The 17,809-nt window shown below is 36.9% G+C and overlaps 1 protein-coding gene and 1 long non-coding RNA gene across 4 annotated transcripts; both read right to left on the bottom strand.

Annotated features, from left to right (window-relative positions):
• Positions 1-2,826: 2,826 nt before the first annotated feature.
• On the bottom strand, positions 2,827-6,062 carry LOC110713672. Of its 3 annotated transcripts, none has more exons than XR_002510028.1 (4): positions 5,445-6,062; positions 4,061-5,370; positions 3,084-3,330; positions 2,827-3,011 (listed from the first exon to the last, which is right to left on the bottom strand). It is a non-coding gene; the product is annotated as an uncharacterized LOC110713672 (long non-coding RNA). The 3 variants fall into 3 exon arrangements; XR_002510027.1 differs by having other exon boundaries at positions 5,469-6,062; XR_002510026.1 differs by lacking the exon at positions 5,445-6,062 and having other exon boundaries at positions 4,061-5,433.
• Positions 6,063-13,042: 6,980 nt separating this feature from the next.
• LOC110713671 lies at positions 13,043-16,399 on the bottom strand. Its single transcript, XM_021892130.1, has 2 exons — positions 16,098-16,399; positions 13,043-14,816 (listed from the first exon to the last, which is right to left on the bottom strand). The coding sequence occupies exon 2, from the start codon at positions 14,813-14,815 to the stop codon at positions 14,162-14,164; it is 654 nt and encodes a 217-aa protein (XP_021747822.1). The 5' UTR covers position 14,816; positions 16,098-16,399; the 3' UTR covers positions 13,043-14,161.
• Positions 16,400-17,809: the final 1,410 nt, after the last annotated feature.

Below are 17,809 nucleotides of genomic sequence, written 5' to 3'. Positions count from 1 at the left end.
TTGTCACATATCTTGATAGGTCTCAATTTCTCATGCATGTTCAACTTCAACAAATCCTTTCGTACGTTCAAAGTGTCCTTTGTCTTATTAGGAATATCAAGTACAGTTGCTAAGATTGTTAAGAAGCATTGGCAACATTTCCAAAGATTGGATTTTGGCAAATTTTCCGAGATACGGATTGTCGCTTCATCGTGGCAACATTTCCAAGGATGGATTGTTACGTGGCATTGACAACTTTCCCTAAATCGGGTTGTCATACATCATACAAGGGTTGTGTTGACAACTATTCTCAAATAAAAGAAGATTGTCGACATACTGGTTCACAAGCAGCAAAGCGCCGACGTACTGGCATAGCAGCATTAAGGATTAAAAAGCAGTGATCTTTTCGAAGACTATCACAGCGGAAATTGGATTCATATCAAAAGAAGCTCTTTGTTCAGAGACCCGTGAACATATCAAAAAGAAGCTCTTTGTTCAGAGACAAGTGAACATCGAAACAGCAAGGTGGCGTTCCTTAGATTGTGGAAAGTTGTCACAAACAACTGAGGATTGTTTCAAGAGAAGCAATCTTCGATAGTATTCCCTTGGACATGGAATATTATCATAGCGGAGGAGGATCGTTTCAGGCGAAGCAATTTTCCAATTTGGAAGCAGTTACAGGCGTAGCGGTTTTCAAGCGGGATGACATTCTCTAGCTTGCAGGAGGTCATCAAAACAATCGGTTACTTTTAGAGATGTGTGCTCGACGGTGCAAGATACGCATTTCTTAACTATTTTATCTGTTTGACTAACGCTAGTTTTGCAGGTATCGGCGTTACAAGAGTGGTTTAGGATCACAGAACGTTCTGAATCATTCTCCGTCCCCATCGATACTTTGACTTTCGTTTTCGAAACTTGCAAGCGTTTCTCCAAACTCAGTCAAAGTGGGGGCTTCTGCAAACACCTATTTGTGTCTCCCCAAAACCAAAACCGGTGATGAGTACCTTTCACGTCGAATTATAATCGAATGAAGCGAAAGTGTGGAAAGTTTAGTGTTGCGAATAGTTTTAATTTCTTTTCTCTTCTCTCTGTTTTTGAAAACTTATTTTAAGAAAATAGCCAATCCAGTTTGGTTGGTCCATGATATGGGTCCAATAATAGTGTAGTTGGATGGGGCTTGCCAAGAGCTTTCTAACAATATATTATAAGCCCAATTCCGATGAATATTGAGGAAGTTATGGCCAATTTACTAAACTGGGCCCGGTTTGAGCTTTATATGCGGCCCAATGATCTAGAGGAGGGCCTAATAAGATTTATCATTCCTAATGCAATTAGTCTTCTAGATTCATCGAGAAGGTTCTTTTCATTTCTAATTCAATTAACATTGATAAATTGACTTTTGTTGACTTTTCAGAGTTTTAATTAAAATCAAATAGCATTTTCGAGGAAAATATATGATTTTATCCTCTAGTACGGCGAACTTATCTTATTTTCGAAAACGCGTTAAAAACAGGCCTGGCGCCTGACTCCAGGCATTGGCGCCTGGTGCTAGCCATTGGCGCCTGGCGCCAATTAGCTGGTGCTGGCGCCAGCTCTGTTTTGTGTGTGCCAATCTCGTTTTACGTGCACCAAGTGCTCTGTTTTGTTATTTTATCTTTTTGGCTTATTTCTCTATAAATAACGTATTAAAAACTTCGTTTTCATTCACCAATTATCACGAATTCTCACCTACAATCAGCTTTCATTCGCAATCATTAATTCTCCAATTCTCTTCTATAATCATTCATCAATTCTTTCTCTTTTTCTAAACTTTGCTTTTACATACAAAATTCCGCACTCGCAAGATCTAGAAACACCTAGCCATATTCGAATTTGCCTTCGCCCTAGACGTGAAAGGTTTAATTTATGAGGGTTTGGTCCCAAATCTCTCTTTCAATTATTTAACTTGATTGTTGTTTATTATTTTCCTTGAAGTTACTAACGCGTGTATTTTGTTATTAGAAAGAGGTACAAGGCATCAAAGTAAGTACTTTATTGATTTTTTTAATATTATGATGTAGAAATCATGTTTACATTGTTCTTATGATATTCCTAGTATCATGTCTAGGGTAATTTTAATATTAAATATGATTCCTGCGATGCTTCCTATGTTCTTCCTAATATTTATGATTGATAGTATCATGTTAGGGTTAAAGACTTGATTTTTATTGCTTAGTGAAATGCTAGGGTTTGTTATTAATCTTGTTAGTATCATGCCTAGGATCTTGCTATTGTTATTATGCTTTAATATTAACATGAACATGATTATGATTATAATTGTTATAATTTATGATGATTATGAATATTATTATTATTATTTGATGGTTATTTTATCTATGATGATTATTATTATGATTATAATTATTGTCATGATATATATTGATTATTATTACGTTGCTTGATATTTATTTATTGCTTGATCACGCCTTTTACGCATGTTTAGAGGGAATTGGTATATGTAATCACGCTTAATAAGATAATTAATAATCTTGTTAGGGTTAATTTGATTATGATTCAAGTGATCGCCACACTAGGCGAAAATAGCATTTGGCCACCGGTTCAAAACCCCCCTATGCCACCGGTTTTGAACCGGTGGGCATTTGGGGGGTGGCAATAGTCAGATGCAAAGCCACCGGTTCAAAACCGGTGGCAAAAACCCACTCCCGCTTTTTTTTAAATGGGTTTTTGGCACCGGTTCCTGTTCAAAACCGGTGCCAATAATGGCCAAAAAAAATAATTTTTTTTTTTTTTTTTTGCATTTTTTCAATTAAATTGATATATAAACACTAACATATATATAAACTTACATATTTTCATTAAAAAAGGTTGTAATATTACAATTTTGGTCCAAAAAAAAAATAAAATTCAAGTCACTGTTAAATACAAGTCACACCAAATCACCAATGTAACACCTGGCGAGGTAGCAACTGCAGCAGCGAGCCTTGGCGAGGAAGCAGCAGCCTTGCATATAGATAACATCTTCAGACAGCCACCTGCATCAACAAACAAAGATAAGAGATCTCGAAGTGTGTATTAATCAAAGACAACAAGCAGAGCAATACTACCTTAAATTCAACCATATATACATGCAGTGAGGAATACCGAGAAGAAAAGCCTTGGCAAAATACATTTTCAGGCTCTTTATAATCAAGAGGAGGGGCAAAGTCCACCTCATAGTCTGTCTCGATTATACTGATTGCATGAGAGGGCTTTGTTTCAATAATGTCAACGTAATACTTCTTGTTGTTATATGCCACCATGATGCTGTCTCTAGAGGTCAAGCATGAATAATTTCTCAAAGTAGTCTCCAAACTGCACAAGGAGATAAGTGCAACACATGTACCAGACAATATCTATTACTAAAAAAAATATACCCATGTAACCAAGGCGAAGAACACACATCCTACTCAAAGGTGAAGCTTCAAACCAGTATTAGTGCATGATTTCATAAACTACAAAAGGGGGAAAAAAACAAGCAAATGACCTATATATTTGTGCCCTTTTCAGAATGCAACTTGTTCATACTCAAGCTAGTATTTTCCAATCGTTATTCAAATTCTTCGAATATGAATAGATACGATGAAGTAACATTGGCAAATAATCATTCAATTACAAACAGCCATTCATACCTCGCAAACAGAAAGAAAACTTTGGAACCTTTACACCAAGACTTTAAAGAACACAAACAAGAAAACTTTGGAAACTTTACATCAGCTTAAAAGAACAAATTCAAGAAAACTTTGGAACCTTTACATCAAGACTTACAAGAACACAATCAATAATTTTGGAACCTTGACATCGACATATAAGAACACAATCAAGATGGATCCCAGCAGCTCGATTTTATTTACAAAAGCACACTCAAGATAGATCCCACCAGCTCGGTTTAATATATAAGAACACACTCAAGATAGATCCTACTTGCTCGGTTTCATAAGCTTATTATACTCTAATGATTAGAACATATACTAATATATTTGCCCGTATTTAATACCAATAAATCACAGAGAAATGGAATAGTTCTACTAATTGAAGCACATACCAATTCAGCGATCATCATAGTCTCAACAGCAAAATCAAGAAACAATGACTGTGTAATGCCATCAAGGTAGTGGGGGTTGCAAAGGGTTGTCTAGTCGTTTTTGCAGCTATTCAAACTTTAAGTTCTGCCAAGTAATTTCAATTTCATTAATTAGCATCATCTTAGAACCTTTTACTAGCAAATCTTAGAACCATTTCATCAACAAAACCAAACAAAAATCACTCAAAAATCGCAGAAAAATTCAAAAAAAAAAAAAATCAAAATCACCAAAAATTGTGCTAAAGATGCCTTGATCTAATTGTAAAATAACAAGAGCATACAATTCTATTGTTTATCTCTTTTATAAGAGCTATTTATTCAAGCATGTGATCACAATCTGTAGACATAGTAGCTTTATTACTTTATTACAAAAAAAATGAGGAAACATTGACATAGTAGCTCACAAAGAAAATGCACGATCTTGAAAATAAATTGGTTGAAAGTTTTCAATCTAAGCTGCAAATGTCATAATCTATGGGCAGGATAATAACCCTAAACTTATTAGGAATATACATGGTTACACCTAAAACTATCAAGGTTTTTAAGGTCCAACCTCCCTTTACTTTTTCCTTGTTACTTTGAGCCGGCCCTATTTAGTGTAACTTGGTAAGTCTTGCACATACAAAACCACAAATGCAACTTCAATCCAACACCAAGTAAACATATAGATTAATAAGAGTAATATAAAACCATAGCTTTCAAATAACAATATTAGCAAGGTAATTCATCTTGTAAGTGATATTATTTATCTGCTACCTATTTGTTCTGTAGTTCAACAATTGGAACTATCATTTCTCCTGGACATGGGAATCTCACAGTAAGTACTCTTTCTTGTCTATCACATAACAACTATGGAAATACTATCAGACCAAAATTCACATAACATCACAAATTAAGGCTTGAAGTCAACTGTAATCATATTTTTTACACAATCAGACCAAAATTCAATCAAACAAAAATTAATTCATAGGTCTAAGCACCCACCAAGATCCAGCAGAAACCAAGCAAAATTTCCCACAATTCTGGGTTAAAATTGATTCAAGCTCAATAATCAATACATCATATCAAACAAGTAACAAATCTATCAGCTAAATGGCAAAAAAAAATCACAAAAAAACAACCAAAAATAGCTTGTAATAGTGTTAATTTCAGCTCAGAATAAAATCAGTGTAATTCGTAGTAAAAGGATTTTACAGTGCAGATGATTCCTTCGTCTTCTGCTTCTTCGCATCTCTGTCCAACACAGCGTTTTCTCTTCGTATTCAATTTCGCTGAGAAAATTTCACAAATTCAAATCAAAATCACCAAAAATTGCAGAAAAAATTAGGTCAGATTAAGCTATTACATAAATGGAGGAGAGAGAAACTACGAGGAAAAGCGTTCGACGCCGGATTCTTCGATGATTTTGAGGCGTTTGATAGGGAGTTTGTCGGGAGAGATTTCCGTGTCGCCTCCGTCCGCCATTGTTGAGCTTTCGCCTGTGTTTTATGATTTTAGGGGAGATTTTCGATTTTGCAACTGAGCCCTAACTATGGCAAGAGAGATAACGAGAAAGAAGAAGATATGAGATAGATGGCGGCGACGATGATGGTTGTTGAGAATGAGAGAGAAGTGGTGAGGGGAGATCGCAGGAGAGAGAAGAGAGAGGGAGAGCAAGAGAGAGAAGGGAGAGGAGGGGAGAGAGGAGAGTTTTAGGGCTAGGGTTTATGAAGGGCGGTTTTTTTAAAAAAAAGATAAAGCCACCGGTTTTGAACCGGTGGCATTGAATATTTTCCCCACCGGTTCGGTTTGAACCGGTGGCAATACCCCTCCCTCATAATCCCGCCTATTTTTCTCCATTTTTTTCCCACCGGTTTTTAAAAACCTGTGGCCATTGCTCGGTGCCAATTTCTATTTTTCTACTAGTGCCAATAATAGTTTATTTGTGCATTTAATTCAACCAACATAGATTAAACAGGTTTAGGGTTAATCCTATTGATTGCATGTTAATTAGAAAGCGCACATGAATACGATCAGAATAAAGTAGAGGCATATTATTAGAGCAGGTTCAATCTCTTTTAGGTTGGATTTGTACCTTCATCCCCGAACCCTTATTTGGTTCTAGACCTTATGGAGTTGACGATCTCTTGGATCGTTAAGGGGTGTAACCTTCACCCTGTGAACGGTTTACAAGTTCCTAAAACTTGTTGGCGACTCTTTTGCTCTATCTTCTTCCCTTTTGGACGCCACCGTACTTTAGTGTATGATCACTGTGGGGTTCAAGCTAGGGGTTTAACGCTTGAAATTATTCCCCACAGTTTTTGGCGACTCCACTGGGGAGGATTTCTATTTTAATTCCTGAAATTGTTTCGGCAATGATTTAGAATGAGTGGATGAGACTCGAAAAGTTCTAAGTATTTCATGTGCGTAATTTTGATTAACATTATTGTCATATGCATAAAAAAAGATCTCATTGGAAAGACCATCCGTAATGAGTTAAAAACATAGGATTTTACACGTAGGAAATTTGAGAAATATCTTTCACAACTAGGACTGAAATAACACCGCGCGAAACTGGAAAATTTTATCGAGCACAGAAAGCTGCTGAGGCATGTGGGAAGTAGCGTCAGGGGCCAGAGCTTGGTGCCAGCATTTTAATCGTAGCGCCAGACGCCAATATTGGCGCCAGGCGCTACAGTTAAAAGCTGGCGCCAGTCTCTGATTGCTGGCGCCAATTTCCCCCAATACCGAGCCAGAAATATGCGTTTGAATTTCGACCGGTTTTTCGTATTGTTTGCTCGATCCTACTTCCTGATTGAATTTTTTCTCACTTTTCTGAAACCCATATGTGTTCTACATATGGACGTAACCCTCTGGGAATTCGTGCTCCATCTACCCGATTGAACGCTCCGTGCAACAAAGGGTACATCCGAGATGCTGAATTCACCAAACCATGGAAGCGAGTTTTTTTCTAAAACTCGCGGTATCCCATCCACTCGCGCCAACCCTTCACGGTTAGGCTTCCGCGAGGTGCATCCGGATAATTAACCATGGACCCTCTATTGACTAACCCATTTCCCGAACTTTAGAGAACTAGAGCCATGGTTAGGTTGCAAACGCATTGCATCATATTGTGCCTACTTGACTAATTGTGCAATATTTGTCGTGCATATATATTATGATTTCCCTTAACCGTTTGTTGACTTGTGTTGAGAGTCAATAAATTAATGAATTAAAGAACTTTGCCTAATTAATTAATTAATTAATTAATTTGAGCTAATAAATAAACATAAAATCGAGTCATAGTTCTTTTTAGCAACCCGGATTTTTATTCCCGTATACTGCACAAGCGTCAACTTGTTTTGGTCATAGCCAGAGTTCTAGGAAGAACTGCGAGTCGTAAACCTATGGATCTGTAGCCCCGAGTTTTATTTATAATTTGGCGTTGGTTTCATCCAAATCAGAGTCACAGATAAAACGTTATGACTAAAATATCACAGTATGTCCAGTTTAATGCATATACGTGAAGTCTTAACTTAGTCTTTGCTTGAGTCTAGTCACATAATCTAGCCACATGGTCATGACAAGAGTCTTAACATGTCACCTACACTCACTAGTCTTAGCACACACTTTGAGTACACATGTCACCATGTCCATGTCTTAGGTTCATGCATGAGTCGGTATTTTCCGTCGTTTAAGTTGGGGGTACATTTTATTCCTAATTCTTCATATCCCTCCATCAACATCACTTCTTCTTCACATTCTATTCCATTTTTCTTCACTTCTTCCATCCATGTGTGTTGAATCGAGTTTGAGTCATGTGATTGACAAACAAAAAATGAGGGTAATGATGAAACAACGCAAGACAAGAGGAGAGCTTCAACGACAAGATTTCGTGACTTTTTTTTTCTATTTCTTTTTTATTTACTCTTTCCCCAATAAGTCTAGCATATGCACCTTTTGCTTTCCCTTAGATTAATTTTGTACATTCTTTCTTTTCCCTGTTCTTTTAATAAAAATGAGCATTTATTTCCTTGCATATGATCATTGCATTGCATTTCATTTTAAAAAAAAAAATCCATGTCGAACTAAGCACAAGGTATACCAATGATTTGAGGCACCCCTTGTAGCCACATCATATCTCATTTCACCCTTCAATTTACAATCCTTTCTTCATAAACCACTTTGAGCCTCGTCTAACGATAGACTGTTCTTTTTTCAACCTACATCTACCTAACCTTGGGATGGGACAGTGTGCAACTCTAAAGAAAGCTTGAGCAAATTCAAAGAAAAGCAATAGCAAAAAAATAAGCAATATATAATAAAAGTGTGCAAAAGGGCAAGTGTTCCAATGTCTTTGATATGAAAATGTCTTCGATATGAACACGTCTCAAATTGCGTCTCTTATCGAGTGCTCGGTACCGTGCCTGAGAAACATGAATGCCAAGTGAGTGATAGACCGCATGATCAGGATTGCCCACACTTATTAAAATAAAATAAATGTTAAAGCAAAGAGAGCTAAAAAAGAGTAGAAACTCAAGTAAAAATATAAAGATTCAAAAGCGAGGTTGCATACCTTGGGGGCTTATCTAGGGTCTTGAGCCTTTATCCTTTTCTTCTATAACCTTTAGCCTAACCACGTCACAACCCTTAAAAAGACCTTTTTGAGGTATACACACTTGTGCGAGGTTCGGCTAGAGCTACGTTCGGCCTGATTCCTAACGGATACATAGGCAACCTCACATCGAGGTGCGGCCGTAATAAACATGCATTCATATTCACATTCACACACTTACACCATGATCATATCAAGGGACCTCCTATGCTCATCCCTATTCATTTAGAGCTAGACTTGGGGCTTGATCCTTATATCATTAGCTTACCTAGCCTAAGAGTCACCACCATTAGATTCTTCTCAATATCTCTCCACACACTTAGCTCTTGCGGCCTAGCTTTAGTGTCACTTTCACACACATAACAGATACATGACCAAATATACTTTCCCTTAGGAACCCTTTGTCATGAAATCTTAACATAATGCTGAAGCATGCCTTGTCATATCAACATCACTTATCAATCATCATTGCATCACAAAGTACGAAGTGCTTAGCCTCCGTGCCTAAGTTACCCAAATACTTTCATCGTGGAGTCAACAATTGAGAAAGCCTAGGATGAATTAATCCTTGCACAACATTTGACTAAGCTCGTTCAACATGCACCTTCAAACACTTCGATTCTTTTTCGCGTCTTTCTTTTTCGGGAGAAAGTCGGTACCCTCCACACAAATGACGGAAAATTTTTGCTTTTTTGCATTTTCGAGTCGCACGATCACAATACAATGCACACACAAATCATGTCGCGTTATCACATTGAGTCAACACTGTGCACACACGGGTCATGAGTCACACGTGTCATTTCAGTCGAGTTTACCTCGAGTCAGTCAATCACATCGAGTCAAGTTTATGCCTTGAGTCGTGTCAAGCAATGCTAAACCTTAGGTCAACCCTAAGATAATTAAAGAAATTGGCAAAGTTCTATAGTAAAAAATAAATACAGGTGCAGCAGAATAGGGAAGACCCTATCATAGCGTTCGGCGACAGAGTCAATTCTTGGCGCCAGAGATATTTCAGCAGCGATAGAGCTCGAAGCCTCTCAGAAAGGTGATTTTGATTTCGGGTTCCTTGGTACGCTAGTTAGCCCCTATAACAATTTGACATGATTAGTAGTCAGTTTGATTACAATCACAATAAGTGGTCGACCTGATGAAAGATCGTCTCACTTAGCTTAAGCGCCTAAAACACTGGCTCATTACAATCGGTTTAAATGCAAGCACTAAAACGACAATATTTCCAAAAATTGGATTGTCATCCCCAACTGACAATATTTCCAAAAATGGATTGTCGTGCATCTTCTTCAACGACAATTTTTCCGAGATCGGATTGTCATCTCTGGCAAAGTTTCCAAGCGTGGATTGTCGTGCTCCTTCTTTGTTTGGTAAGTTTTTCCAAGTTCGGATTGTCATACATTCATCGGCTCGTTGGCAAGTTTTCCGAGATTGGATTGTCATACACCCAGTTCCCTATGGAAAAATTTCCCAAAGAATTGTTGTAGGACTCTATTCATCATAAATTTTGGCAAAAGTTCCTCAACGTGGATTGTCATTCATTTTAATAAGTGGCAAATTTTCCCAAAGTGGATTGTCGGTCGACTCTGTTTTGCAAATGTTCTAAGACGCGGGTTGTCAATAGTGGTAATATTTTCCCAAAAGGATTGTCGCATAGCGTTGGCAAATTTCCAAGGCGGATTGCTTTCAAGAGTTATATTCCAAGACATGGATTGTCGATCGTAGCAAAGTTCTTATGAAAGATTGTTACGAAGCATTGGAAAGTTTTCCAAAGATTGGATTTTGGCAAATTTTCCGAGATACGGATTGTCGCTTCATCGTGGCAACATTTCCAAGGATGGATTGTTACGTGGCATTGAAAACTTTCCCTGAATCGGGTTGTCATACATCATACAAGGGTTGTGTTGGCAAATATTCCCAAATAAAAGAGGATTGTCGACATACTGGTTCACAAGCAGCAAAGCGCCGACGTACTGGCATAGCAGCATTAAGGATTAAAAAGCAGTGATCTTTTCGAAGACTATCACAACGGAAATTGGAGTCATATAAAAAGAAGCTTTTTGTTCAGAGACGCGTGAACATATCAAAAAGAAGCTCTTTGTTCAGAGGCGAGTGAACATCGAAACAGCAAGGTGGCGTTCCCTAGATTGTGGAAAGTTGTCACAAACAACTGAGGATTGTTTCAAGAGAAGCAATCTTCGATAGTATTCCCTTGGACATGGAATATTATCATAGCGGAGGAGGATCGTTTCAGGCGAAGCAATTTTCCAATTTGGAAGCAGTTACAGGCGTAGCGGTTTTCAAGCGGGATGACATTCTCTAGCTTGCAGGAGGTCATCAAAACAATCGGTTACTTTCAGAGATGTGTGCTCGACGGTGCAAGATACACGTTTCTTAACTCTTTTATCTGTTTGACTAACGCTAGTTTTGCAGGTATCGGCGTAACAAGAGTGGTTTAGGATCGCAGAACGTTCTACATCATTCTCCGTCCCCATTGATACTTTGACTTTCGTTTTCGAAACTTGCATGCGTTTCTCCAAACTCAGTCAAAGTGGGGGCTTCTGTAGACACCCATTTGTGTCTCCCCAAAACCAAACCCGGTGATGAGTACGTTTCACGTCGAATCATAATCGAATGAAGCGAAAGTGTGGAAAGTCTAGTGTTGCGGATAGTTTTAATTTCTTTTCTCTTCTCTCTGTTTTTGAAAACTTATTTTAAGAAAATAGCTAATCCAGTTTAGTTGGTCCATGATATGGGTCCAATAATAGTGTAGTTGGATGGGGCTTGCCAAGAGCTTTCCAACAATATATTATAAGCCCAATTCCGATGAATATTGAGGAAGTTATGGCCAATTTACTAAAGTGGGCCTGGTTTGAGCTTTATATGCGGCCCAATGATCTAGAGGAGGGCCTAATATGATTTATCATTCCTAATGCAATTAGGAATGGTTTTAGTCTTCTAGATTCTTCTAGAAGGTTCTTTTCATTCCTAATTCAATTAGCATTGATAAATTGACTTTTGTTGACTTTTCATAGTTTTAATTAAAATCAAATAGCATTTTCGAGGAAAATATATGATTTTATCCTCCAGTACGACAAACTTATTTGATTTTTGAAAACGCGTTAAAAACAGGCCTGGCGCCTGACTCCAAGCATTGGCGCCTGGAACCAGGCTTAGCGCTTGGCGCCAGCCATTGGCGCCTGGTGCTAGCCATTGGCGCCTGGCGCCAATTAGCTAGTGCTGGTGCCAACTCTGTTTTGCGTGCGCCAATCTCGTTTTACGTGCGCCAAGTGCTCTGTTTTGTTATTTTATCTTTTTGGCTTATTTCTCCATAAATAACGTATTAAAAACTCCGTTTTCATTCACCAATTCTCACGAATTCTCACCTACAATCAGCTTTCATTCGCAATCATTAATTCTCTAATTCTCTTCTATAATCATTCATCAATTCTTTCTCTTTTTCTAAACTTTGCTTTTACATACAAAATTCCGCACTCGCAAGATCTAGAAACACCTAGCCATATTCGAAGTTGCCTTCGCCCTAGACGTGAAAGGTTTAATTTCTGAAGGTTTGGTCCCAAATCTCTCTTTCAATTATTTAATTTGATTATTGTTTATTATTTTCCTTGAAGTTACTAACGCGGGTATTTTGTTATTAGAAAGAGGTACAAGGCATCAAAGTAAGTACTTTATTTATTTATTAATATTATGATGTAGAAATCATGTTTACATTGTTCTTATGATATTCCTAGTATCATGTCTAGGGTAATTTTAATATTAAATATGATTCTTGCGATGCTTCCTATGTTCTTCCTAATATTTATGATTGTTAGTATCATGTTAGGGTTAAAGACTTGATTTTTATTGCTTAGTGACATGCTAGGGTTTGTTATTAATCTTGTTAGTATCATGCCTAGGATCTTGATATTGTTATTATGCTTTAATATTAACATGAACATGATTATGATTATAATTGTTATAATTTATGATGATTATGAATATTATTATTATTATTATTATTTGATGATTATTTTATCTATGATGATATTGTTATGATTATAATTATTGTCATGATATATATTGATTATTATTACGTTGCTTGATATTTATTTATTGCTTGATCACGCCTTTTACGTATGTTTAGGGCAGGTTCAATCTCTTTTAGGTTGGATTTGTACCTTCATCCCCGAACCCTTATTTGGTTCTAGACCTTATGGAGTTGACGATATCTTGGATCGTTAAGGGGTGTAACCTTCACCCTGTGAACGGTTTACAAGTTCCTAAAACTTGTTGGCGACTCTTTTGCTCTATCTTCTTCCCTTTTGGACGCCACCGTACTTTAGTGTATGATCACAGTGGGGTTCAAGCTAGGGGTTTAACGCTTGAAATTATTCCCCACAGTATCACATCTAAGTTATGCCTTACCAAAAGCTTACTCCAATAAGGGAGTCTAAAGAAGGTACTAAACTTCTTCCATTGGTCAAATAAGTATCTTTGAGTTCTCTTTCTCTTCTTCCCAAATATCACATTCGGAACACCATCAAATGCTTCTAATATTTCATCCCCCAACAAAGGGATAGGAGGTGGTCGTCTTTTTGTTTCTCCATTAAAAGATTTTCTATCCATTCTCCATCTATGATCAGGATCCAAGAATCTTCTAGTACCATCAAAGAATTCTTTCCTTCCAAGCTTCAATCTCTCGTGTGAGGTATCTTTGTGACATGATGGACAATCAAGTTTACCACAAGTACTCCAACCACAAAAATTTCCATAAGCGGGAAAATCACTCATTGTCCACAATAGGGCTACCTTCATTTTAAAGTTTTGGCTACTATGTGAATCATAAGTTTTCACCCCAACTTCCCATAATTCTTAAAGTTCATCAATCAATGGTTCTAATAACACATCAATATCCATTCCAGGAGACTTGGGACCGGGAATTAGGAGTGCCAACGTGATGTATGGACTTGTCATGCACATCCATGGTGGAAGATTGTAGGGCACCAAAAACACTGGCCAAATGCTATAATTAGCGCCAAAATGTCCACCGGGATTGAAACCATCAGTCGAAAGACCTAATATCACATTACGTGGATCGATTGCAAACTCCGGAAATGATTCATCAAGCTTCTTCTATGCCATTGAATCGGATAGGTGCCTTAATATGTTGTCATCAAGTTGCTGCCTCTCTTTATGCCATCGCATGTGCTTTGTAATTTTTCGATGACATGAAAAGCCTTTGAAGCCTTGGCACTAAAGGAAAATGGTGAAGAACCATACGAGTACCTTAGGCATTCTTTGTGAGGCCCCTTGAGATTCCGAGAAGGTAACACTATCATCAAATTCACCGCTACCTTCCTTCCATCTTGACTCCTCACAAATAGGGCATGAATCAGCATTTTTATACTCTTTTCTATAAAGTATGTAATGATTGACACAAGCATGAATCTTCACATAATTCAACCCAAGATCTTTTGTGTACTTTTTGCTTCATAAGAGCTTTTTGGAAAGTTTGGGTCATAATTAAAGGCCTTTTGTAATGCACTAAGGAGCCCACTAAATGATTTCTCACTCCAACCCTCACTAACCTTAAGGTGTAAGAGAGTTACAATGAATTCAAGCCTTGAAAATGTTTTACAACCCAAAAATAGCTCTTCTTCTGCATCTTTCATCAATTTATAAAATTTATCGGGAATCTCAGAACAATCTCCACCCCCTTCATCCCCATCGTGCTCCTCCGGCACTACATTTGTCGCATCATGTACCAAAGAATCCATTTCTTCTGATACAAGAGGATCTTCATCATATAACTCATCACCTTCCTCCTCGGACATCTCCATCCCACCGATGTCAAGGGATTGTTCATCTCCATGGAATACCCATGGATTGTAATCAGGGTCTATTCCCACTCGAAGGAGATGAACACGTATTGTCACTCGGTCATGGTCAAAGTAATTTAGACAATCCAAACAAGGACACCTCTTCTTATCCCCAGAATTAGGGTTAGTGTCCTTGAAAGCAAATTCAAGAAAGTATTTAACACCATTTCGGTAACTTGGTTGAAGCCTACCATTCAACCCTTGAACATGCATCCAACTTCTATCATTATCCATTCTATATTACATAAAACAATATATAAGTATACCACACTGTTATAAAAAAAAGGTGGATACATGCATCTTTTTAATCATCCATGTTTAAAAAACATCACACTTTCTATCAAACTTAAATTCATTAGTGAGTACTACATTTTCATTTTTCATTTTTTTATTGAGAATCCAATACTAATAATAATACTAATTGCATTGCTTTGGAGTTTTAAAAGAAGGCCCATTATATTTTATATATTATGAATATATAATAAGTTGATAAAACAAATTTATGAAAACAAGTCATTATGGAGAGATCAAATTAGTATTAACATATACAAACCATAACCTTAATCTTAACCTTAACATAATAAGTTGATACAAGGGATGGGTGGAATTAATTCAATATGACAATGATACTGGCTAACATATGGGGAGGACTTGCATGAAAGGATCCAATTTCAATATGACAATGATACTGGCTAACATATAATTAATTCAAATTACCCTACATGAGAATAAAGTTAAAAATCATGAGGCTACGGAGCCATTACAGCTCAATACACATGGTTTTTATGCTAGACAAAAAACCTGCTCACCACAAGAAGTAACATACACTTGTCATGAACTAAAATACTGCTTTCACAGGTATTATTCTGTTTAAGAGAATATATTTGTAACTACCCTATGAGTATTAGGTTTGCTCTAGGACTCTTGTAATACGAGGTAATACACAACTCAAAACCAGCGTAGTACTGTATACATTCTAACATGGTGTCACAACCTGGACTAAAACCTTAAAATTCCCCTCATTCTCTTCCCTCTCCCATTCACCACCCTCTCCCACCTCTTCTGCTATCACAAATTCATTGACTTATCATATACTGTATTATAAGCCCTGCCATTTGTTCATATACAAATTCATCTTACTGTATTGTAAGTTAAAGTCCAATTTAATATGAAGTATCAGATTAATTAGGAAAACAGAAATTACTAAGAATGATTGTATTTCAATTATACAAAGGACTAAATTAGGAGTAGAAATCCCAAAAATTACAGCAATTATGATCAAGATATAACAAAAAATTTTGGTTTTAACACAATTTCAAAGTATATTCCGACCAAAATTTTACAAAAATCGGAAGAGCATAGAATAATCCAAATTAAATATCATAAGATAATCCAAATTAAATATCCTTTTATCACAATTATCACAATGCATGGTAATCAATAGCTCATACAATTAAGAAATTAAGCAATTAATTCGATAAACAGTTTGAATAATCTCAAATGTAACATGCAATACCTGAAACTTTCAATTCGAGCAGATTCGATCCAAATTCGAGCAAGTGATTCTAGCAGAAGAGTCGAGCAAATGATTCGAGCGATTCGAACAGAAGATTCGAGCGATTCGAACAAAAGATTCGAGCAAATGATTGAGCAGAATAAGATTCGAGCAAGAGATTAAGGTTAAGATTTGAGCAAATGATTCGAGCAGAAGAAAATTGAAGCAATCAGTTTGGGGGTTTAAGGTTCATCATTTTTGAGAGGAGAGAGAATGAACCTTTTTCTGTTTTGAAAAATAATGAGGCGTATTATTTTATGTAACTTTTGTCTTTAGGCGTATTATTTTATTACTAGTAGTACTTTCAATTTGAAAACTAAAATTTCGCCCTCTTTGCTCTAAAATTAGAGGGCAAAACTACAATTTCGCCCTCTTTGTTCTAAAATAGAGGACGAAAATGGAATTCGCTCTTTTTTCTTTGATATACAGGACGAAAACTAAATTCGCCCTCCTTGCTTTGAAATAGAAAGACGAAAACTAAATTCGCCCTCTGATATACATGACGAAAACTAAATTCGCCCTCCTTGCTTTGAAATAGAAAGACGAAAGTAAATTTCGCCCTCTTTGCTCTGCAATAAAAGGGCAATTATAATTTTGCCCTCCTTGATAGCAACTACCAAGGCAAACTATAACTTACCCTTCTTGACCGATTAAAGTCGCCCTTTTTTTTTATCTTTTTTCTTGTAGTGCTAGGGTTTCGTTTTGTTCCGCCGCGAGAGGGATTGAGGCCATTTTGATGAAGGAAGAAAAAGAGGAGCTCGACACGGGTTAGATTGGTGGTAGTTGTGACTTGTGACGGGTTTCAAGGGTTAAATTGTTACAAATCTTTGGTCTTACCTTGTTTGGTAGCAAAAGAGTAACAATGTGAGTTAAGTATTGGCGCATAATACAGCTGCTATTTATATGACATGTAAATAACATCTATAAGATAAAAGAGTGATTAATTTTTGTTCTTTCTAGTTGTACAAATATTGTACCACTATTATTATAATGGCTATAAATAGTACTACTAATACAACCTATACTCTAGTAGTATAAATTACATATATAATAGTATATTGAAAATACCACTATAAGTATAATGGTACATTAAAAGTACTACTGAAACGATAAAAAATCAAAAAAATTATGTGAATTTACCAGTTTGCCTGACAATTTTATTTGTGTGTCCTCTATATGCATTTCAAATAAATAGTTGCTATGCGCCCTATTTGCACTCAACAAAACAATGTGGCCTCTTTCGGCAAGTTTGTTAGGGGCTAGCCCCAGTTTCTCTTATTGATTAACAACTTTGTTTCTCAAAATGGCACTTTAGTAAATAAAATCAATTATTTTAATATTATTTTGCTTTACTTTTAGTTCTCTGTATTCCACTTCCCCACTTCATCTGGGTTGTCTGCCTCGTGAATCACGCTGCTTTTCTCCGTCCTTCATTGAAGCAGATCGAGAACCAGCGCCTCACCTCCATTGAAGCAGATGCAAACCAGCGGTTCACCTCCATTGAAGCAGATCGCAAATTACCGTTTTACCTCCATTGAAGCGTTTCCGGCGGCTTCGCCGCCAAATTAAAACGAAAACCCTAAGAAAATATAGAAAAATAAGGGCATGGTTAACCCTAAAAGGGTAGGTTTATCGTCCTCCTCCATCAAAGATATTCGCGAGCTTCGATTACA

This window comes from Chenopodium quinoa, unplaced genomic scaffold (genome assembly GCF_001683475.1).
Source record: "Chenopodium quinoa cultivar QQ74 unplaced genomic scaffold, ASM168347v1, whole genome shotgun sequence".
Lineage (NCBI taxonomy): Eukaryota > Viridiplantae > Streptophyta > Magnoliopsida > Caryophyllales > Amaranthaceae > Chenopodium > Chenopodium quinoa.
The sequence above is the reverse complement of the archived record's forward strand: the minus strand, read 5'-3'. Positions and strand labels throughout refer to the sequence as shown.